The 23,969-nt window shown below is 40.7% G+C and overlaps 1 protein-coding gene across 2 annotated transcripts; it reads right to left on the bottom strand.

The window, feature by feature from the left end:
- Window positions 1-4,915: 4,915 nt before the first annotated feature.
- CUNH12orf75 (chromosome unknown C12orf75 homolog) lies at window positions 4,916-23,370 on the bottom strand. Of its 2 annotated transcripts, none has more exons than XM_042792592.1 (6): window positions 23,256-23,370; window positions 16,044-16,068; window positions 11,033-11,068; window positions 9,798-9,877; window positions 8,949-8,984; window positions 4,916-7,523 (listed from the first exon to the last, which is right to left on the bottom strand). In XM_042792592.1, the coding sequence occupies exons 1-6, from the start codon at window positions 23,296-23,298 to the stop codon at window positions 7,513-7,515; spliced, it is 231 nt and encodes a 76-aa protein (XP_042648526.1). In that variant the 5' UTR covers window positions 23,299-23,370; the 3' UTR covers window positions 4,916-7,512. The 2 variants fall into 2 exon arrangements, with proteins under 2 accessions (XP_042648526.1, XP_042648527.1); XM_042792593.1 differs by having other exon boundaries at window positions 7,443-7,523; window positions 8,949-8,989.
- Window positions 23,371-23,969: the final 599 nt, after the last annotated feature.

Below are 23,969 nucleotides of genomic sequence, written 5' to 3'. Positions count from 1 at the left end.
GGGAGTATGTCATAGAGGTGTCCTTCTGCCCCACCAGTCAACAAGCTGGTTCTTCAAATCACTTTGACTATTTACACCCGTAGACACCAGGAAGGTGCGCTGCATAGCCACGTGGCAAAACCAGCAGGCTGCAAAGTGGGAGTTTTCAGATTATGATGAGCTGGACTCCGTGCACATCAGCCACACCCCATGACCTAGGCAAGAAAACCAAATGGCCGGCCAGTGCCAACTGGAAGTATTTTCCTTTACTACTTATGGAGGTGTGCAGGTGTGATCATTACATGACTGCAACTACTTTGTGGCAACCACAGTGACAAAAACAAAGGGATATCGCCATAATTTATAATGTCTAATACAGGCATTTATGATATCGAATCACAGGATCTGATTTCTTATTATCTGTCATCATTGCAAGCCGCTCCAATGAGACTGTGCAATGTTGCAAAGTCATCTCCCCAACTAATTTACCAGTAATGTTTGCTCATTTTGCACATCAGTGCTCAAACTGGAATGTGATAGAGACTCTTTCACATCATTTTGTGCCTTCCAACTTCGTAGCACAAAGCTGCTTGACCACAGACAGATCTGAAGAGGTGTCATAAAGAAGGTAAGATGAGGTTTCAAGACTCTACACTGCGGAATGGAAGACTCCTATAACCATGCCAGTCCAAATTCCAAGATGATACAGTCACATGTGTATTAAATGCTCCTCCTAGAGAACATTCAGGCAGCATTATCCATGTTTCAACTTAAGTTGATAAAAACAACTGAGCAGAAAGTGTTCTGGATAAAATGTTCTTCATTGGCACCTACCTGAAGTGCTCACTTGAGGAAAGATGTGAGCCTAGCTCTGTGGGTAAAACCTCGTCTGTGGCAGAGTTTTATGCCAGAGAATGTATTCAAGATAAAAATGGGAAATAGCACAAGAATTTTTGACAGTTATAACAAAGTGCACATTCTTACAACAAATATAGAAGAAATATTTTTTGCCAGCAATTATTTCAGCCAACAGGAAAAAATGAAGGAATAACAGCACGTTTTAGTAAAAATACCTGACAGGAGGAAACATGAAATCTAGTCTAATCTAGCCTAATTTATTAAAATTTGGGATTAATTTCAAGTGTATGGACATATATATACGTCCCTCTGACAGAGCTAGTCAATACTATTTATCTTTTTTTCCTGTACCTCTGAATGAGAATTGCCTGCAATTGTTTGCAGACAAGGAGAGGCTGACTGTTTACCTTACTGGTTCAGATGAGAATTTGGCTTCCTCTTGAAAATGAAAGGGGGAAATCTAATGCTTTTGGCAAGTTACTGTTATAAATCAAAAATTATTTTCCAAGTAGTGATTTTCAGGGTTCTTTTCATTGGAAACCTTAGGTTTCTCAAGAAGCAATTGTTATACAAGCAATGATGTCTTGAACAAAGACATTTTAAGAGTGCTGTGTAAGTTCTCCAACTATTATTCATTCTATTAAAAAGAATTTGAAATTTATAGAAGCTCCATCTCCCCTGGCTGGCACAGTTTTCTTATTACAAATTAACTCCCTGCCAAAAATGGTTTGTTTTTATCTGATGATCCAAAGCAGTTCCTTTGATAGAACAGTAAAAGAATTTAATCATTTATTTATTAAAGTAACCCACAATTTGGAAGAGGAAAAAGGCAACTGGTTTCTTGCAAGACTTCAGAGATGAAGTACATTGTTATAATAACCAGATACTGGGAGTTTGCTCAGGTTGATACTATTTATACATTAAGATCTTATTAAACCTTTTAATTTTAAAGAAAAACTGTTGGCTGATTTCCCAAAAGTATGTAAGGCTCCTATGGACAAACCAGGTAGTGGGAATCCTTCCAAGTTTTTTCCTTACAGCAGTATCATTTTGGGAATGCAAACTTAGCTGTGGGAAAATATAACCCAAAGTTACGGTCGGTGTCCAGTAACATATAACCATAAATATGATATTAGATATAAGCTGAAAGGTGTGCATTACCTCCCTGATTTTATTTATTTATGCATGTGGTGTTATGTTTGTGTTCTGTCGAGTTGAGTTTGGTAGTGATGCAATGTGGACTCTCTCCAAAGTTTAAATACCTCCCTAACTCCAATAAACAGTCTGATATTTTCCTGAAGTCAGGTATCCCCCACAAAACAGCTATTGAATATGACCTGTGGCCAATTAACATGTCGCTCTGAAACACAGCTTCACAGTAAGAATCCAGTGAGCTCAGCTTTTATGGAGCTGAAGCCATCCTGCAGACGACACTGAGTTTCGGCCAACATAAAAAGGGGACAGTGAAGACTAAGGGTGGTAGTATTTCACATTACTGCCATCTCCTATAACGTAGGAATCAAAGACCATAAACAAAGCTTTGTAAGTGGACTGCAAATTCCCAGAGTAACCAACAAGGATGCTGTGATCCAAACTAGTCTCTTGCACAGGCATCCATTAGTTATGAGAAATGTAAGATAGATGACATAAGTAAACCAAGGTTTCGGTCCTAACTCTACTCTGTTTTTCAGATTAAGCTCTTCCTTCCTATTTGCACGGTCTATAATCTTTCCTTGTACAACGTGTATTAATGTTTTTTGCATCTTGTGTATTTTCTCAGTCTACTAAACTGTTTTTCAAGCGTGATGCAAACTTCCAAAGTAATTAGAAGTTTCAGTCTGCATAGAGAGACATAAACAAAAGGAACACCAACACAAATTTTGAAAGAGAAGGCAAGATATTTATATGTCCTGGTAATACCAAAAGGACATATAAGGTTCATGGGATCATTACACTGGGCATTAGGCAACTAAAAATGAGATGTTACCCAAAAAGTTTGCAATCTCAGACATCTGAGGGTTGGAATGAACCAATAAGCCAATCCCTGTTTCTTTTCAGTCTTAAAACTATTTGGCAGTGGTCTACTTCTTGCTCTATTTCAAGAGATTAGAATCACAAAGAAATGGAGCAGATACTTAAACTATTTCCCTTTTTACGTCATTTTCAGTTCCTAACCTCCTTCTGCATCTGTCTTCACTGCATAATATCATAATCCTCATTCTCCTACGTATGTCCCCCTTTCTGGCACATGTAGTCCCTCTCATCCAGGCTCCATCCCATAGTATCTTTTTAATTCTTACCTCAGTAGTTAAGCTAACAAGAATTTCATTGCACTTCATGGAATCATCTGTTTCACAAGCAGGGTCCTATCTTCAGCTATAGATATTTTAACAATGACCAGTTAAGTGCCCACTACACAGAAGTTCCCACAACATGGGTGACAGCCATTCTAAGCACCCACAAGCAAGTTTTTGTGTCTGGGAAATACTCCTGTTTGAAAACCCTAGGGTGACAGTAAAAAAATGTCACTATCTAAAATGAAATCGCTCCTATTATGATAAATTTAAGTTCTGTGCACATTTGTTGTTAAAACAAAGGGTTGAATCATTTAGCCCAGCCTCAAAAGATTTCCTGCAATATCAGCACACCATTGCTCTATGGAAAGTTTACAGAGCGGTTATTTTCTTGGCCTTTTTCTAATACATTACAAAACAAAAATACTCCACAAAACACCCTCCTCCAGCATGTTCTCCACAAAGCCAATTCACCTGAAGTGTTCAAATTGCTGTCAATAGAAAGCAATAACAATGCACTTGCAAAACTCCAAGGAACTATAACCAGGTAAGAGCTTCTTTTAGTGGGTACACACAGCTAAGGAACTGTAGTAGCAGCCTGTAATAATTGTCACTTCTGATCACCATGGGAACCAAACAGAGGACTACTTTGCAGAAAACAGATCAGCAGTGACTCACCGACTGCTTGGGAAGCACACTTACTGAGAATCACTAGACCTGTGTGGGTGACAGGGAACAATATGCTAGTGATGCTGTTTCAATCATAGTCCCATACAGCAGAGACTCCTCTGCTAGCCATGCAGGACGAAATCAAGTTAATTAGTACTTTGCCTTTGTGTTCATTAGAGACAAATTCCACCTTCACGTTTTTCCGCAGTTTCAGCCTTTTGAGGACTCTTTGCTATGAGAGGATTTCAATTCTAGTGAATGAAGTCCAGACTGAGCTTACACTGGGCTTTACCACGTCTTCTGCAACCCTCTTGGTGACAGATTTAACCCGTGAGTGAAACAGAGATTTAAAGCTACATCACATCCTCTGAACTACACTATGATGTGGATGGTACACACGAGATGGGCAGTATCTCCATCTGGACTACCAAGATCCTGAGAAGTCGGGTCCTTACAACTATGCTCCAGGTTCTGCATTAAGAAGAAAGCAAAATAAAAGTACTGTCTCATCAGTGTAATTCAAAGGAGCAGCTGTCTTCGTGGTGAAAAAGTTTGTACTACTAGAGCAAAATTTGCAGTCCAACAAGGTATTTGGATTAGTTTTCCGCAAATCACAAACTATAGTTTCAATCCTATGCTTTGGTACTCCAGAATTTTTAAAGATTCAGTTGTCTGAGTTATGTGAATTCAAGCACATTATTTCTGGCCTGTCAAAGAATCTCAGGTCGGAGAGTTTGAGATTATAAAGCCCAAAACCACTGTCTTTGCTAAACTATTTTCACTGGCTCCTCAGATCTGGCTGAAGAAAGAGTGACAACTGCAAAGGAAATGGTATTACAGACCCAATATTTAAATGTTTCTTCTTTACAAATGGTAATTCAAGATGTTTTGACAAAACCAAAGTATATTCCTTAATAATAACTCTGCCATTCAATGGCTCCTTGTGTTCTGCTCTCAATTCTCACATTGAACCACCACTTGAGTGCCTAAATATCCTCCAAGGATGCCATCAAATGCACAGCTGGCAGCTGGCATATAAGGTTTCTTTTGTGTTCCTCCTCCTAACTGAAATATCCATAGATTGTAAGTTTTGAAAGAGCAGATATACTCATTTCTCTGTGAAATGTCATGTGCTTTTATTAACAAAGGCTTAAGAAATGCTGCTCACCATAGAGGAATTTTGATGAGCAGAAAATCAGTTCTCTAAGTGGAATTTGGCCAAGACAGAATACAGTGTCCTGTCACACAGTTTCTAGATCTGTGGGTTCTTGGAACAACAAAAGGCAAGAGTTTGTAAGTCTAAGACAAGGGCATGGCCCTAGCTCATCCATTTGACAGATACAGGTCCGCAAGCCATAAATGAATATATCTCTATTGGAGAGGCTCCAGTCCATGACACCGAAACATTTGTCAGTTGATCAGTAAGCTTTTGAGATGAAAAGATGCAGAGGAACAAAAATATTAAGAAACCACCGTACCTCCCACACTTTCAGAGGATGAATCATTAAGAGGCCAATTCTGCAAAGTGCTCCTCACTTCTCTGCAGCTCTGCACAGGAAAAATTAAGCAGTGACGTAAAACAAGAAAAAGTACCCTTTGCAACTGTCCCACCACCAACTGCTAGGAGCTATTCATTAAAGATCACCTCTTTCTTTCCTCAGCCCACGCATGGGGGTTCAGATGTCAGGAGCAGAACAAGTAATGTTTGAATTTAGACCTGTCCACCTTTTTGGAAAATTTTCCCAGCAACTGACAGATAGAAGTGGACAAATAACTGGGAAGATTACTAGCATCTGTTGTTGGCTTTTCAAGTACTAGCCTAACTATGATGTATCCTAGGATGACTGGTGTTTTTTCTGCTTTGGGAAAGGCAATCATGTTCAGGTCAGACATGGACCTAATTGCTTTGTACTAAATAACTTGTGCTGTGCAAACCATTTAGACCATTTGTGGAATATGTGATGTGGGAACTATACTCTTATGCTATGGGAAGCAAGTGGGAAGTAAACCTGCATGGTTATTACTTGGTGCTATTTGAGTTCTCATCAGCTTGACTTGCAAGAACAAGACTCTGCAGATGTAATCTACAGACATTCGTTCATACTGAGATATTTTAACACCACCTCTTAATCTTCAATCTTATTTCATCTTCGTTCGAGGTTGAAGGCGTCAAGAATGAGATGCACATTTGTCTTCAGGAGCTAGAAGCCTGAAATCATTGAAAATCCAAGTAGCAGATTTCTGGAGAATAACATGTCACAAATACTTAGAAGAGGACCAGAAAGCAGTATTTTAAAATACTTTTTAACAGGCCTCACAACAAAATACCACTTATTTTAAAGCCCAAGCTGCAAGTTACTGGAAATCATAGTCAATGGTTGTTCATTGGTCTTACTAGATATCAGTGAAATGGGCAGGAATTTCGTGGTTCACAGTTTCACTTCATGTTCAAATTTTCTGTGTTGATTTTTTCTTTAATTTTAAGAGTGGTCATTAATCCACAGTAATACGTTAATACGGTGTGGGTTGGGGGTTTTTTTGTTTATTTGTTTGTTTAAAATGTATGGCATGTTGTATCCTATTAAAAAAAGTTTGACTAAAAAATTATGCAAAAGGATTTAATAATTTAAGTACTTGTTCAGCCATATGGAAATGTACAATCTGTTTTATGTTCTGCGGGAAACCTACAGTTGCTATAAACTTAATGAATTTTAAAACCTCCCATACATTATTTAATACAACAATTTGCTAAAGTAATAATAACACTCATTCTGTTACAATTTGCCATACTGGAGATGCTTAGAGATAAGTCAGGGGTACAAAACTCCAACAGTGATCAAAAATCCTCTACAGTTCAGGAGGATGCAGCGCTGGAGTTTAGTCCCACTATCTCTGAAAATACTATCACTTCATCATTAGGCAAAGAAATGTCATTATCATATTACACAGAATGGAAGACATAACATAAAAGTTTGGTTCATTAGTACTTCTTTTCCATGTAAATCTTTATAAAAGAGATAAAGCTGAAGAAAATAAAAACAGACATGTAAATATTACAATGAAGTACATTGTTCTTATTTAAATAAATTTCCTTGAGCAACATCTTCTTAAAAGGTGAAAATCAAACACTATTATTTGTCTCACTGTATAAAAGTGGCAGTAGTAATTATAAAGAGTCTGATGGTATTATGCTTATTTCATCCTATTCTTAAGTTTTCACAGCAAAAATATTAAAATTTGCAGTATTACCAAAAAGATGCAAACCTGTCAAATATATTACTCTGAAGTAAATTAACAATTAATTTATAGGAACCTACCATAGGAACTATTAAGTGGACAGTAGTAATGGTTTTCTATATAAAATCTATCAAAAATTGTTGGAGAAAATATATGAAGCGTAGCTGATAGCTGATGAAATCTGCAATATGGCCACAGAGAAATAAGTTGCAGATCATCAAAGTTAGCTCTTGTGCAGAAACATCCACCATGAGTTCATTAATTTAATTTTTCACTGGAGAACAGCAGGAGGTTTCCATAATGCAACCATCATAGGAAACTGATTCAACGCTGTACTTTAACCTTTACCCGTAGTTGGAACTTACAACAGTTTAGATTTTTTGGTGCTCTGATCTCTCTTGCTCTCCAGAAGGCTACGTAGATATTAAAATCTTTAGCACAAAGACAGCTCTCTCTAAAGCACTGGCAACTGGTCTTAGTAGAAGACTGTTCAAAAAAAGAAAGGAACAAACAGATTTATCTGGACTGGCAAAGCAATACAGTAACACTCTATACATAAATCAGAAAACTAGGTCATCATTAGAAGCTGAGAGATTTGTAGTCTATGCCCTACAGACACACATGCACGTAAACTCATTTAGTTTACAGGACCCTTTGCAGATTTAAAGGTGTTCATCTGTGTAAGTCTTTCTTGGACTGAGTCAGCAGCCAAGCCCTGATCTTGCACCAATGAAGGCAAAGTGCACTTTCAACAATTCTGAATAGCAACAAACGTCAAGTGATTGATTCTACCCAACCTCAGGCATTTAACTAGAGCACCTAGACAAGGACCTAATTAACCCAGGCTCTGTTCATCAACACTGATGGAAAGCCCCAGTCTCAAGGTGCTTCAGTCATGCCCAGGTCAAGGGTGATGGTGTTCCTAGCTCAGACATCTCAGCCAGGTTATTGAATTTAGGTGTGATGACCAACTGAAAGCCTTCCCGTATATGAGTGCTCACGGCGAAGTCCATGAAGTTTTAACTGTTCATATGAATAAAGACAATCAGTGTATGTCTTTATATACTACAGTATATACAGTATATACTAGGCCTGCATTCAGCACTGCGACCAGCTAGAACTGTTTCTGGCTCTTCACCTAAATTAGGATTCTGCTTCCTATGGAAATTGTTGGCAGCTTTATAATTTCCCCCTCCCCACTGGCTAGACATCAAAACAGTTCCCTTTCAAAATTAGTCAATGTTTATTTAGTTCTAATTCTGAATGGAAACTTAGCTTGTTTTATTTTCCTTCAGACATAAACTTGTAGAGGACTTCTTTCAGTTATTTAGTTTAAACTCTTAAGGCAGGAATAGAGCCTATAAATTTCCAGTGCCCTATTCTGAACAGCGGAAAACAAAGCCCCCACGGATTCTCCCAGAGCAAGAGGAAAGTTCCAGTATGTTACTTAGTGGGTGTCTTACTTTGGTCCTCAAGGTCCTCCCCAAAATGGAGATTGCCATTTCTAACTGCAAACTACTCATTCCCGGGAAAAGCTTTGTCTCTACAGATGCTGGTCTATGCGCTGCTGATGCACCTCACCTCTCATGGAAGGTCTTAGTATCGTTGCAGGATTAGCTGTGGTGTGGTTGAAGCTGAATACAAGGACATTTGATTATGCCCAAACAGAGTAATACGTCATTTCCTTGCTTCTCACTTCTCACCGAGTAGGTGACTTTACACACTTTCTAATTTACGTCTGCATCACTGAGAACTGGCTCCTGGTCCAGCCTTTAGGAGAGTTACACTGCAGCTGGAGAAGAAACCGCGTGATTCCCAGACCACCCAAAAACAGCTGAGGGAGCATTGCCACCTTGTTTCTGTTCAACAAATACATGCCAACCACATAACGTTAATTAAGACATACTGTACCTCCAGCAGTTTGTATCTTGATGTGTTTATTTCCTTCTAATCTTAATAGGAAAACAAAAGATAAAGATGGTTAAAACATTGTAACAAATCACTAATTTAGAATACTGTTTAAAAAAAAAAAAAATCATGCAACAAAGGTACTACTGTTCCAAAATCAGCTACTATTATTTTGGTTAATAGTGTTATTTTTCTTCATTTTTTTTCTTTTGCAGCAAATTTTGGAAGCATCAGACAGTGACTAAACTCTGTGCCGTATGTATGTGATGGCAGCATTTTGTTGTATTAAATCTAAACAATATTACCTGATTTCATAATTATATGTTTATGACTTGTCTATTAAGTACTTACAAACCTAACGCTTTTTCCTACTGTTCGAAAATATCACATGGAAAAGAAACAGTTTCCACTGGGTTTCACATACGAACAGAAATAAACCTGAAAGCAAGCACTTACTAGCTGTTATTACTGGAATTCACCACAATGCAAGTAAACACCTTCAAAACTAAAAATAGCGCTGAGGCTCTGCAAGTGCATCTATCACAGCCTCTTAGTCCTAACAGGGTTTTGTTTTCTTTGAATTCACAGAGCACTCAGAGTGTGGAGAAGCTGTTCAGAAGACAATGTACCACATTGTCAGCACCTGCTCTAGTATCCTTCTGCAAAAGTGTGCTAAAATTTAAATAAACAGGAACAATCACTTTAATGACTATAAGTAGCCCCACTGCCTTAAGAGGCTCCAAGGCTAGCCAGTCTGTCTGAAATAATAATGGATTTTTAAAGGAAATACATCTTACCAGATAAAATTAAACTAAGAAAGCAGGGGAAATGCAATACGCAACCTTCCAATACCTTTCGGTGCAGCTTTCGTCTGACTGGAAACCATGGGAGCTGCGTCCGATGGCAGGCCAACATACACACCACCATAGTTCCTGATTTAAAGAAACAATTAAAGAGACATAAGAGCTTAATTGTAACACTTCTCCCTATAATGTTGACATCATAGAGCAGCATTACAAAGACCATGGATGGTCAGAGAGAAGGACACCTCTGCACGAGCATCCAGACGAACCCTCCTTTCCTGTGGCTATGGGAGAAGTGCGCATTAAGTGCCATGTGCTTGCTAATCTAGTGCCAGGCAAAAAAACATTGAGGCTAGCTGTAAGTGGGACCCAAACCTGTGAAAGGAGCTATTTTTCACTCAAGTTCCTACATTTTTCATTAAACCCCAACTCTCTCGTGACAATAAACCCCACCTGCCCAGTTTCTTCTAGACACTGAATACATCCAACTGAGGACAGAGCCAATCTGATAGTAACATATGACACTGGGACCACCAAAGCACCTCATTTCAAACAATGCACAACAATTAAACAGCCCTTTGACCTCTCCTCACTAATAAATAGGACCTGTATCCCACTGCTTAGGGCCACACTTGGAGAAAAACTGTTAGTAGGAAGGAGCACAAGAGTGTTAGGTACATTCATAGCCCAACTCTCTCCCCTTCATGGCCTTGCAGAACATAATTTCTGTCTCCAAAGCCTGTATGAAAAGCAGGGACTATAAAAGCAAGGAGGTGAAAAACTGGGTCCTTAAGAGCCTCTGCCATGCCTGGAGCTACTTGCAGAGGCTCCCATTACATTGCTTTGCCCCATTAAGTGCCAAATTAAACACACCTCATCCAGTTCCCAGGGCTTAGAGACAATTTCTGATTTGTTTGATGATAGAGTCATACTTACTTTGATTTCCAGCCCAGCAGAGATCTCCCATAAGTGCTAATGCTATCTTCTGTGGCAGGGCTGGTGTGAAGTCAGAGGTCACTGGCTCTTATTGAGCACATCACCTACATCTGTGAGATTATGTGCTCTTCTGGCCACAAAGTTCCCTCATCTCCAACTCACTAACAGAGTGAGGGGACTCATCAATACGGGGCCCTGTGTGAGATTTCCTCCTCTCTTTTCTTTTTTCCTTTTTCTCTGTTTTGGTGGTGTTGGTGGGAATTAGGAGGAGGGAAGGAAGGATGTACATCTGGAGGCAGAAGTCACTTCAGCCTGTTGCAAATAAGTCAGCCCTGGCAGAGAACCTACCTCCTTTTGTCATCATCCGATACGGATTCTTCTGCTCTGTAACATCAAAAGACACAAAGCACATTAGCAAATTGTTTCTTTCAGATACTCCATGACCATCTGGGTAGATTCAGGAGCAAGGGAAGAAGGGGATTATTACTGATCCCAGTTTAATTCAGGTCATCCACAATTCAATAAAGTACTCACATAGGCACGAAAGCACTGACAATTTTCCAATCTAATCTACAGGAGAAAAAAAGGATTTAGAATAGATGCAGCTTACTTTTCATGACACCCGCCAGTGGTGCCTGCAAGTAGATTTTGGAGCTGAAACAGGTAAATAACACTTTTCCCAAGTGAGTCCCCACACTGTCCCACACGTTAGAGGAACATAAAGGCTCTGCACGTAACAGGAATGAGGCTGGGCTGCTATTCCACCAAAAGAGGACTGGAGGGGACTGGGTGTCCATGCTGGCATGGGAATGAGGATAAAGAAGGATAAACTTTCACAGTAGCTGTGCCAAAAGATGTTAGAGCCTCTCCATAAAATGACGTACTGCAACTCCCAAAGACAGAGTTGTTTGCAAACCACATAACTGTTACTAATCCTTTATAAATGAGCAACTACTTCTCTTTTACCTGTAGGGTAAAATCACAGGTCAGTCTGTAAATTGATAGGGAGTCACTGAGGTTTGACTCCCCCCACTGAAATACTGTCCAGTGTAGCTCAACCAGAGCAGGGGGTAATCAGCATTAATGTGAAAGCAAATTTAGCATAGAAAAATAAGGATTTAATTCTTTTTCCTTGAGGGTAAATTGCTGTGCTGCAGACTCAGTCTGTGCCCCAGCATCAGTCTTCACACAAATTACTCACCCACCTTTGATTAAATATTTGGACTTTGAGCTCTGCTTGCATGGCTGGATATGGATCAGGGCAGCAGCTGCACTTTGGTTTGCAACCTACCAATCTAGCAATAAAAATACTGTCAAGATAACTCAAGTGCTGTTAAATCCAGACATCCTTCACTCCTTCCCTACAGCTGAGAGCAACTGTGACAACTGCCCGAGAAGGGGTCCTGCACCACAGCTGCTCAGGAAGCCATGAGATACGGCCACAACGGTGCACAGGGAAGGCTGAAAACAGCAAAGGGGGCACCATGACCCAAGGAGAGCTCTCCCGTTTACCCAGATATCCTCACCTGAATATTCCCATCAAAGGACCAATTGCCTGGACTATGGGGTCAATGCAAGGATACTCCCCATCATGAGCTCATCCCTGAATTTGTGATCCGCTTCCCAGGCACTAAAACAGAGAGCTGGCCTTTACCCGGGGTTAGGGCTAAATCCATACTGTAGCCTTGAAAGGCATTTCTGAACCATGATCTTGAACAATCATATATGACATTCCTTAATGTAATTTATTTATTCTGACAGGTAGATGTGCCTACTGTTTAATCATCAGGGCTTTCCATCCCTTCCTGGGGACACCTTTCTAAGCAGCATGGGAAGGAACGATGCTCTGGTTTGTGCATTACACATACGTACACACCTCTTGACTTCCTATGCTGTAGCTTAAGGCCCCATTTGAAAGGTGCCCACTAATTTCACATGGTCAAATGCCCAGGTGCCAGCTGAGCCATTGCAGCAGTGCTGCTTCTGTGCCCAGGTTGGGTGAACACAAGTGGCTCTGAGGAGCAGAGCTGCAATGGCAACACTCGACCACGTGGAAGTGAGAATGGAAAGAAGCTCCTTTGGTTCGGTGGTGCTCCCATTGCCACATCTCCCAGACACACAGAGAGGGCATGGGGATACAGGAGTCGAGCACATCCTTTCTCTCTCCCTCTCTACCTCCAATGTGTCTCTAGTTTCTTATGTCAGGGATGAGGGAAGAACCTAACATAAAAAATATCTTTAAATATCTCCATTTACAGAATCATCCAAGAAGAACAAGCTAGGATAAGCTTTTCTGCACCAGGAAGAGAGAGCAAAAGGAACCTATCAGTCTGATGTTCTTTGTACTGATCTGCTGCCATTTCGCTGCCTCCTCCCTCAGATGTCGACATCTCCTGCAGAGGAACTGAAAGCACCTTTTCCAGCAGGTAGTGTAGGTGGAGTCCTGTAGCCAGTAAGTGGATTTAACAGCAAATCCACACAACATTACTCTATTTTGAGCTAGAATAAATGTTTCTCGTGGTAAGGACCTGTCTATCCCAAGAGGCTTCCTGTCACCCTCCTAAGTCTGAAAAATATACTTGGTTCAACTGTCAGTTTTTACATCAATCAGTCCTATGTCCATTTGACGGTAAAAGAAGCTGCCATTTTCCACATAATATTTTAAATGTCAAATGACAGGCATTCACATTAAGTCATTCCATTGACATTTTTCTTGCCTCAGCTTTTAGGACTCTCCTCATGCCAAGCATTATACAGACTTTTTCTAGCTGTTCTCAGTAGTCCCACTAGAAATGATTCAATAAACTTCGCACAAGTGACAGACTAAGTCTCCTCAGTTTCTCAGCATTTTTGGGGAACAAGGGCATGCCATTTGTATTTGATGGATTTCTTCCCAATATTCTGAAACAGGCTTGAATTGCTATATCCTTTCCTTGCTACTGTTACTCATCTCCCTCTGAACTTAGCCACACTCTGAATATCACATGCTTTGCATTATTTTCTAGCATACACTTAACCCCTCCTATATCTCAGCTTTTCCAGTTAGCAGTGATGTACTTCACTTCATTAGTGGGGCAGGAGTGTTGGCTGAAGCTGAACAACAGATTCACCACTGATTTGAGGGTTGGAGGACACTCGAAGAGGTCACGTTCCCAGACCACACATCCTTTTTTTGCCTCCGCATGGCCCTCAATCTCAGAGCACTTTGTGTAAGAAGATCATATCATCATCTCTATCTTACTGGTGGATAAACTCAAGGCCCAAAGGTTAAAGTACCTTTCCTGCAGTCACCCGGGAAGGCTCAGAGCAGGATCCAGCCCTCCCTCCTTCCACCCGGCTGCTTACTCCAGGAGATGCTAGTGGCTTGGCAATGAGTTGCAGGCAAGAAATGGGAAATCTCTTGAGTTAGAATAACCAGATTCTGTATCAAAAAGTATGCTGTAGGGACACACGTAAATGCTTTTCTGAAACAGAACCAATATGACTGAAATTTGACAGAAAAAAAAAAAAAAAGTAGGTTTTTTAAAGAGAATTTTTTAATCTTTAGTTGATAAAAAAGTATAACATAAAAGCTTGTGTGGATCTATGTTAGTTAATATAAATCTGCTTTGTTCATTTCCATTAAAATAAAATAGTTTTTCTGGTATTTTACTTCCTTTATAAAAATCTGCTATTAAATATTAGGATGACCGATTTAGGACTTTTTGGATCATCACTGCCATTCCTCATTAACAAATCTGTGTTTCTAATGTCTGGCAAGGAGGCTCAACCATGCTATTACTCACACAGGTTGTTCAGCTGGCTCCACTATACTTATGCGAATGAGTAATGGTTCCAGGATTGACCTTTTCACTTTGTTGAAGTCTGCACCAGTAATCATTTTTTTCTAAGTTATGCCAATACTTTTCTGAAACATGACAGCTGATCTAACGCTAATAAGTAGGATGTTCCCAGTTTAACTCCTAAAGCCTGGCCCTACAAACGCTTACATACACACAGATGCAGTTCTAAATATACCCATACCTTTAAGCAGAGAAATGTGCCTACTAAATTCATAATTTAACAGTGCTTGCAACTTTGAAATGTAAAACTACCAAAGAGTGAAGAGAGAGATGCAGTTCTAAGTCAGTCGCTTAAATTCTCTAAATTGAACATCAGGAGAAGGCCCTAATACAAACTAAAAACAGTGGGTTTGTATACACAGAAGTGCTGAGGGCATGGATGCTGCAGGCTGCACCAAGAAGAGGTTCCTCATAAGCTTGCCTTCTGTAATTTATTTATTGTCTGACACTGTAAACCCATAAAACAGACTACACGGGTAACACAGATCTGAAGAGTATCTATGACAGTGTTCATTTGCCAAGTGAGACCTGTCGTTAGCTCTCAGATGTGCTCTGTAATAGCAAGGACAAGCCTGTTGTTAAGCTCTTCTCTCCACTTGTTTATCAGACTTGACAGCCTTCATTTCTACACCAAGATTCCTCCATCTAATTAGAGTAGTTATTCTAAATGAAGTAAATAAAACTGAAGAATGTTCCTATTGCATAACATTAAAATCTTTCCCAGGTCCCTCAGTCTCAATCTCTAGTGGTAAATACCAATTATATGAAACAGAAGAAGGCAAGACCTCGGGAGGACTTCTTTAATGTTTCCTTTGATGGAAAATAAATTTATGGCTGAATAACGCTGTTCCTGTACTCTTCTGTATCAGCAAGTGAAAAATGGTCTGAGAAAGGCTGATCTTTTGCTGGTGCTTTTCTGAAAACCAGAAGTTGGCAAGAGGCAACAGGGAAAAAGTGGTTCAGACCTTACAAATTTAGAGAAAAACAGGATGGGTAGGGCTGCCCTCTGCTACTCAGCATCAAAACATAAGGGAGAGAAAGAGGAGCAGACAGATACTATCTTCAGCGTGGAGAATATCTAGAGAAGGTGGGTACTTTGACAAGTAAGTCTGGAAGGGTTACTGGGTCTCTCACTTTAAATCTCTCTGAGGGCATGGTGGAAGCTTATGTGGCTGCTTCATACAATGACATGGCCTTTGGAAAAAGGGGTACCTGTACATGACAGGGAAGAGTAGTCCGAAGTAACATGACCACCTCTGGAAGACAACTCTCAACAGTAGCAGAAAAAAAAGACATTTATGTTGGAGAAATAACAAGGGAAGTAATCTGTAGAAAAGTAAACGACATGAAGTTGTTTTGTGGAGATGGAAGCTGTCACTAAAGACAATAAACATCTGGTGGTGTTGATTATATGTTAGGAGCCAGATGAATTATATATGACTAAATCTAGTATAAAGCTAGTAGGACTGAAGATAAGTCCAGAGTTACATATTTGAAAGAGTAGAAGAAGTACTTACATATCTTTAGTAGTCCCTGTGGCACCTAGAATGAAAAAAAAAAAAAAAGTGCATGTTTACAAGATAATGGCATAATCCTCTAAACCAACTGGTAGTACAGTAAGCATTTTTCTGCCTTTCTGTCCTAAACAGCACAGAAATAGCAACAGGAACTTTCTATTGTCAGAGAACATGTTTCTCATATTTGTCTAGTTTATCCTTAATGATTATCTATATTTTCCCTTAAGTCTACCACGCTTAGATCCCAGCCAGGTTCTTGGTGAGTGAAAATTGTGCTGCTGTGGACAAGTGCCCAGGTGAGAGCAAGGTAAAACAAAATTCGTCTTTCTGAATTTTATATGGTTCGCTTTGCTCAGTCTTCTGGTGGTTTTGTCTGCCACAAAGTTGCCACAACTAATCAAGCAGTTACTCTTGAATGACTGTTTACTTTGCCATTTGATTCAGCTGTAGACTTGGCACTACATGTGTAAAATGCTGCTCCATTCTTCCTGCCAGATAAACGAAGCTTCATGAAACAACTAGATAGAACCAATATAAATGTTGGGACACAATCCATCCAAAGCCCTGTACATCTAAAGAGATTGACCACCCCTTAATTCATCTTGCTATTTAACAAAACAGCAAAAAGACAAAAGCTACCACCTGGCTGCCTGATCTCAGTGACTAGTATTTTTTTTTTTTTTTTTTTTTTTTTTTGGTGACTCAGATGCTTCTTGCTGGGAGAGGAACATTCACTCAAGTACAAACTCTTTCCTGTTCCTCCCAAGTTATTAATGCCATGTTGCTATTACTGGTATATCATTCAGCTGAGTAACCAGCAAATTATCCCTTCTATTAATTACACAAGCTAGGGTAGACATTAGAAAACCTTTCACTTCTTTTCCTCTTCCTCTTAGTACTTAGCTGGAAGAGGTTATCTGAGCTCACTCTGAAGAAACTACAGTTGTCAATACAAAAGATTTTATGGATTTGGAGGTAGGTTGGGATTTTTTCAGCCATGACACTTCATTTCATTAAAAATTTCATTTTTGCTGCTGGAAAATATCCATAAATATCAAATATCTTTTGTCTCAGTCTGATGTGTAAGAATACGCCTTCTGCATCCTTATTTTAAATGCAGGGAGGAAGAAACAGTCCTGCAAGTCCTTCCAGCACTGTCTGCCTGAACGGATGGCTTGTATGGCAGGAAACATCTCTCTTTACAGCTAACTCTTGAACATAACATCACTGCCAATTCCTATGACTTGACTATCCCTCCTTTTCCTAGCAAAAATGTAGACTGGACTTGTATGACACCGTACACACTTCTTTTGTTCATATTGCTTCCAGAGTCAGCAAAATCTCAGTACAGCTACGTGTATCAGCAGAAACTCTTAATTAAGTGGAAGGGAGTACCTTTATGCACAATAAGCTTAGTTCCTCGCTTCAAAACTTCATTCTGCCAGGCAGCTTTCTGAGACTTTCTGTCTTTATGAATGTGTCTACATGGTACTACAAATAAGCCTTCCAAATTAATTGTGTCCGGGTGGAAGGTTGGCATTGCAGCAATGCATGCAAGCTTGCTCTCAGCGGATGTAGGGAGCCATTTTCTGCCACCAAGATAAGCTCATCCAGAGTCAGCTCAGCTGCGTAACTTCAGGGCAACACCCTGCACATCTAGACAGAGCCTAGGCATCAGCAACACTTCAGGCAAAGACGGTTTCAAAAGCCAAGTTCTATTGCTGTAGTTAGCAGGATTTCTTTTTTTTTTTTTTCCTGAAGAAACTATTCCTGTACTGTGCCTGTTCTGCACCAGAACCACAACTTTCTCATTTTTCCAACCTAAGCTCACTGCAAACAAATTCAGTTTCTCCAAAAAGAGGAGAGGTCCTTTGTAAGGGCTTTGCCAAGACTTTTCTGAGTCTGAGCTGAGGTCCCAGTGCTTTGGATCCTCATTTGAAAAACTAACGCCTTCCTTGCAGGAGGTATACCAAAAGTAAAAAGCATTTCATACAGAAACCGAAACCTTAGCTGGGTGAGAAGAACTGTGTGCCTACAGTACCGCCACATTTCCCAGTGGAGATACTCAGGTTCCAGCCAGTCACCAGGCACACTTCAATGCCATGCCCATGTTCAATGCCGTACATGCCTTCAGTGCATTACAGCACACACACATTTGCACTCTGGAGACAGGATCTGTCTCTCAGACCCATCCATGTGGGCTTCTGAATCTGTGTGTGAGAGCAGAGGCGTGCTGCTAGCATTCACACCTGGCAGCACTTGTTTTCTTTCAATATTAGAGAGGGTATCACAGCCGGAAAATCACTGCAGCATTTTTCAATGCACCTCACAACAAAACATTGAAAACAAAGTACAATAAAAACAAATTCACTTTTCAAGAGACCATTTTTACTATTTATAATGAATAAATGCATATAATAAACAAAGAGTTTGTTTTCTATTGCTTTTATAAACACAAAGAACAGGTTATCCTTCCTTCCATTTATGGGATTTAATTGATTTCAGTGGTGATTTCTCATTTTCACTAGCAAAAGTAAAAAAAGGGTTAGGTTCAAATTCACTTGAGTACCATTAAAGTACCTCAATATAGATCTGAAAGTCTTTCCAGTTCACAAAGCAGTTTTCTTCCTGGAAGACTTCTGAGCTCGCAAATGAACATCACTTCAGTTAGGTGGCCCATAAATATCTCTGTGTCAACATTCATAAGGTTTTCTTCCTTAGGCAGCCTTAACACTCCTTATACATAGATTTTATGTACAAGGAACCCAACAATATTTCAGTTTGTACAGACGCATTTGTTTTTAAAGTCCAATCCATTCACCCTCACCCCTGTTACTTCACTGACATATTTTTCTAACTATTCCACGTTTAGTGAGCAACATTTTTATTTTATAGCTTCTCAAGTTCCGCCCGCCAGACGTTCAGCCAAATAATCTTGTTCACTACCGATTCACAAACAGTGCATAGCTGTTCCACAGCAGCAACACTTACGGATCTCGTAGCCATGATGTTTTAGACATATGACTTGAGAAAAGCCTCACACATATGAAAGTTTGTCCATTTTTTCCCACTATATCAAGGCAGCATTTGATCTTAGAGGCCTTGTCTCTATAGGCTCATGTTGGTTTGGCTTTCCAAAACGTGCCTAACCTTAGCAAGAGGCTGAGGCACAGCCAGGAAGCTGCATCTACAAGAATCAGGCAGCACTCAATTGTCCTGAATGACCTCTCTGCTCACAGCAGTTATGTAGTGGGACCATGGGTGAATTTTGGCATTTTAGAGCTGCAGGAGGAATAGGAAGAGTACAGGCCACAGAATAAACGAGGCCCATTCAGCCATACATCTCTCTGAGCTCAAGTGATTACAGAAGAGAAACATTCTGTCTGGTGGAGCTGTGATTCCTCAGAAAAACCCCATAGCTTTTAAACAGTCACAAATGAAGGACAAGAACATATCCAAAAGCATCTTCCATTCAGTGAGAGGGGTTTTGCACTTTCAAAGCAACAGCAGCTTGTTACTGGTGACCCTGCAGGATTTCAGTAAATGCAGGACAATGACAAAAGATGGCTGAAAGAAAGTGATAGCCAACAATGACATTCCTCTGTGCTAAGAAATGCATCATGAGTGAATGTGGAAGACAAAAAATTCAGACAAACATCAACGGGGTAAGAGGCAACCACTTACAGGAATAAAAACACATAGACAAAAAATGCCAGTACCTGACTCCAGAGCAGATTATGAACCATTTTTCCATTAATTTTTAATGAAGTTTCCTACAGTATTTTCATGCAAATACTTCAAATTGTTACAAAAAGCAAACAAAAGCCTCAAAATTATACACACATGCATGTAACAGTTAAGATTACAAATTATTTTTCTATTGTAGGCTCCTTTCTGATTTGCTCCAAAATACAGCAGTATGGAACCAAGTCCTAACATCAATGAATTTATTCTATTTATACCCCCAGTGTAACTGAGGACAGAATTATATCAATTTACTTCAAAGTGATTACTTCTTCAACTCATCGGGTAGCAGTTCCATACATAGACTTGACCCGATTAAACATTAATTTTAAAAATTAGTTGGATTTTAAGTAGAATGGCAGGATGGTTTCCTGGGCATTCCACCAAACTTTAAGTTAATAAATCTGTTTAAACCTGGCGTGAAAGTTCTCCTTCATCATAATTTGGCTATATTTGAAGCTCTCCACAGACTAACAGCTTCTCTGCATATTTAAATTAAGGCTAGACTGCCAGCCTCCACTGAATACTATAATTTAAGGTGCTGTCATTGTTTCTACAGTTGATACAGAAAGGAGGAGGCAGTTAAAAATTGTTAGTGAAGCAACACTGGAATGAAGGGAAATGCCTTAACTCAGTAAAAAAGTAAATGAATGTTTAAGGACATATTTTTAAAAAAAAAAAAAAACAAAAAAGAAGAGCTATTTTGGAGCTTCTAAAACACCAGGGAATGACATGAAAGAAGGATATGTAAAGCGAGGTAACAAAACATCAGGAAAATAGGAATTTGTTAATAAAGCTTTCTATGGGTAATGGGTAAATTTAAAAAATAAGTATAATCCATGGTTAACATAAAATAGTTAGGTGATTTAAGAAGGATGTGTATGTATCAGTTTACTTGGATAAGAGAAGATGCCATTTCTCAACTAAGGAGCCTTTTGGCAGTGTCTGATGCTCTGGAAGGAAAATTTAAACTCTGTGAGTTATACTGCTGTCATGGAGTACTGCACCACAGACATAAATGTTATTCTAGATCATGTCTATTAGTTTAGATCTTGCAGACCATAGACCTGATAGCTCCTCTAATGTCATTCTAGCTGTGCAACAGAAGATAATATCATTAGCTGAACTATCATTATATATATGTCTGTTTAGGAAAAATTGAGTTAGGCTACAATAAAAATTTTACCAGAATAAGAAAATGGGGACTAGTGTAACACGTCTAATGTATTCTGTGAAGTATGCTACAATATTATCCTTAGTCATATAATATGACAGAGAGTGTTACAGGTTAATTATATATTATGTACCTCTAGCTTTGACATTACTGACTGTAGAATAGTCATAACTTTAGCACTACAGATGTAGTCATGCTGTGCAAGCCACAGGATTAATTTGTATTTACACAGTATTCACATCTTTCGGGAAAATATTGAAAGTTACACTTGCCTTAAGAGCTCTAGAATTCCAATTAAAATGATACATATTCTCCTTCCCCTATATAAAATAATTGTGGGTTTTTTTTTTAAACACATTGTAAGGAACGCTAAATGGAAAAAAATAAATAGCAGACATCTCACTTCTTACATTTATTACCAATTGTTGGTTATTGTAACACCATAGACTGCATCGAGTTATTCCTGACTAACAGTGGAGAAAGTGAGAAGAGAACTGGACCTTTCAGAGCTGTATTTGCTTTGGAAAGGTCTATCAGGACAACAGTAATGATGTCATTATACTAATTATGTGGTTTACATGGCACTGTTGTTTTTTACATGTGCTAAGCCATTGGAGATCCGTGGACTATTTCTACAGAGTATGCAAAAGGCTGCCACAAAATGGAAGTTCAAATGTATTATGAATAGCAGTATAGGTAAGTTAAACTACCAAAGGGGCTGTACCTTCAGTAAAGATAATTTATGAATCTACAAGACAAAACCTGTTGAAACTAGGCCAAAACCAGTTGAAAATAGCTACCTTTAGTGCAACAGTGGACACATTTATTTAAACAACCAAACTTTCAGTTCAACATAATTCACTAAATACTACTGCTGTCAGAGTTAGTCTATTTGACATTTACTCATTTGCGTAATAGTACAAATTCCACAGGGTGGCCAGATCAACATTAATTGAGAAGCTACTCCAACGGGACTAACAATCAACTTGAAAATTTTCCTCTGAACGTCCCTGACACTTGCTCTGGCGCTTTTACCCAGCAAATTGAAATGGGATGTGAATAAGCATTATCCCAGCAGTATGAAGCTACATTGGTCATAAACTGACAACACCTCCAGTCACAGCGACATAGGAATCAACTAATGGGAGAGAATTAATGTGTGCAAACAGGACAGCTCTAATAAGAGTGTTGGAACTTCAAGCAAATTCACACAGTGCATTCTTTACAGATGAGAGAGGCCTCTGATAGATAACGCATGATACCTAAAAACTAATTTATAATCATTTAACAGAAATTAAGCAAGCGATAATGGCAGAAAAGCCTTCCCTTCCCCTATGGGTGTGAAGTGCAGGGTTTAGTGGATAAACCAGCAAAGCATCACACAAACACACACACATACATACAACTTGGAGGATGCACCATCATTCACATTCAAAGATATGCCCAGTTCTTTAAACCAGGACTAGCACCACCAAAGCTCTGAAGAAAGTACGTCAAAACAGTAAGAGATGGAGACCCGTTAATTTTAACTGGTCCAGCCACTATTTTGCTGTGTATTTTCAAGAGGTTATGAAGCTAACAAGTTCATCTGAAAGACTTAATACAGGTACCGAAACAGGTGGCAATGTTTGCCAAGTGCTGATAGAATGAAAAACGATTGAGAAACGCTCCTGTTTATAATTACATGGTGAAAGTCCTTTTATCAATTTGTGTATACTTTAATCTCTTTGCGGGGGCTGCGGGGAGGAAGAGCACATCAGCACCATCTTCCCAGATCTTACCTCTTTTGAAAATAATGAGCAAACAAGGGAGCTGGCTGGACACACCAGCCAGCAGTACACATTAACATGCAAGAAACCTCAATCCTGGAAATATCCTCCAACTTCTCCGGCAAGCAGATGGCAAGAAGTGGCACAAAATCATTTCAGAAGTGGCGTTTGTGGCCTTATAGGGAAGCAAAGAGGATGGAGCTTACACCCCCGGCGGGATCCTTACGTCCAGCTCCTGGCCTGGGCTCGTCCCCCCCAGGAGAGCTACTGTGGGAGGAGGTGACCCTAACGCCAGTCGTGGGGTGCCCGCCGGCGGGCCACACCGCCCGCTCTCCCCTGGGCAAGGGGATCAGCCTCGGGAAAGAGAGATGCTCTTGCAGAAGCGCGGGCAGCGTTTCCCGCAGCCGGCCGGGGATCCCCCCCCCCCAAAAGAAAAAAAAAAAGGGGGGTGGGGGGCTGGGGGGGTGTGTGGGGTGTGTGCCCGCGGGGATGCTCACACCGTCGCGCCCGGCCCCGCCGCCCTACCTCGCCCTCCCGCGCCGCCGGCCGTGGAGTTGCCGCAGCCCATGGGCGCTGCCCTGCCCGGCGCTGCGCCCGGCCGTGCGGAGCCGTGCGGAGCCGTGCGGAGCGGAGCGGAGCCGTGCGGAGCGGAGCGGCGACGGGAGGCAGCCGGCAACGGGCGGAGCCGGGTGGGAGATAAAGCCGCGGGGACCCCTCCTCCTCCTCTTCCTCCTCCTCCTCCTCCTCCTCCTCTCCCCACCCATCGCCCGGGAAACCGCCGGCCCCGAGCGCCGCCGCCCGGCACCACCCCGGCCCCTCGCTGCACCCCGTGTCCGTCCCCCGCGAAAGCGCGTCCCGTCTCCCCTCCCCCCCCCACCTTCCCGGGCTTTCCCCCCGGTCTGGAGCCGTTCGGCCGCAGATGCGGCCCCCGCGGTACCCCCGGGGCTGCCCGCAGCCAGCTCGGCGCTTCCCCGGGCAGCCAAGATGCTCCTTTGGCTCATGACTTTCACGGCGGCTTGGGAACACCCCTCAGGCACCGCCGGGGAAACCGGGGTAACCACCGGTCCAGGCTGTGAACCCTACAGCTGCTATCCATGACATCCAGCTCGCTATTTTAAGCAAATATTTATTGGTTGCTTTCAGTATTTCTCTTCTCATAGAAACACGGTGGTGAAACTGAAGACCCAATGGGTTGATAAGAGCTACAGATTCGCTTTTCCCAATTAATACCAACAGCAC

This window comes from Tyto alba, unplaced genomic scaffold, assembly GCF_018691265.1.
Source record: "Tyto alba isolate M040663 unplaced genomic scaffold, T.alba_DEE_v4.0 Super-Scaffold_2, whole genome shotgun sequence".
NCBI lineage: Eukaryota > Metazoa > Chordata > Aves > Strigiformes > Tytonidae > Tyto > Tyto alba.
This window is presented reverse-complemented; position numbering and strand designations above follow the sequence as displayed.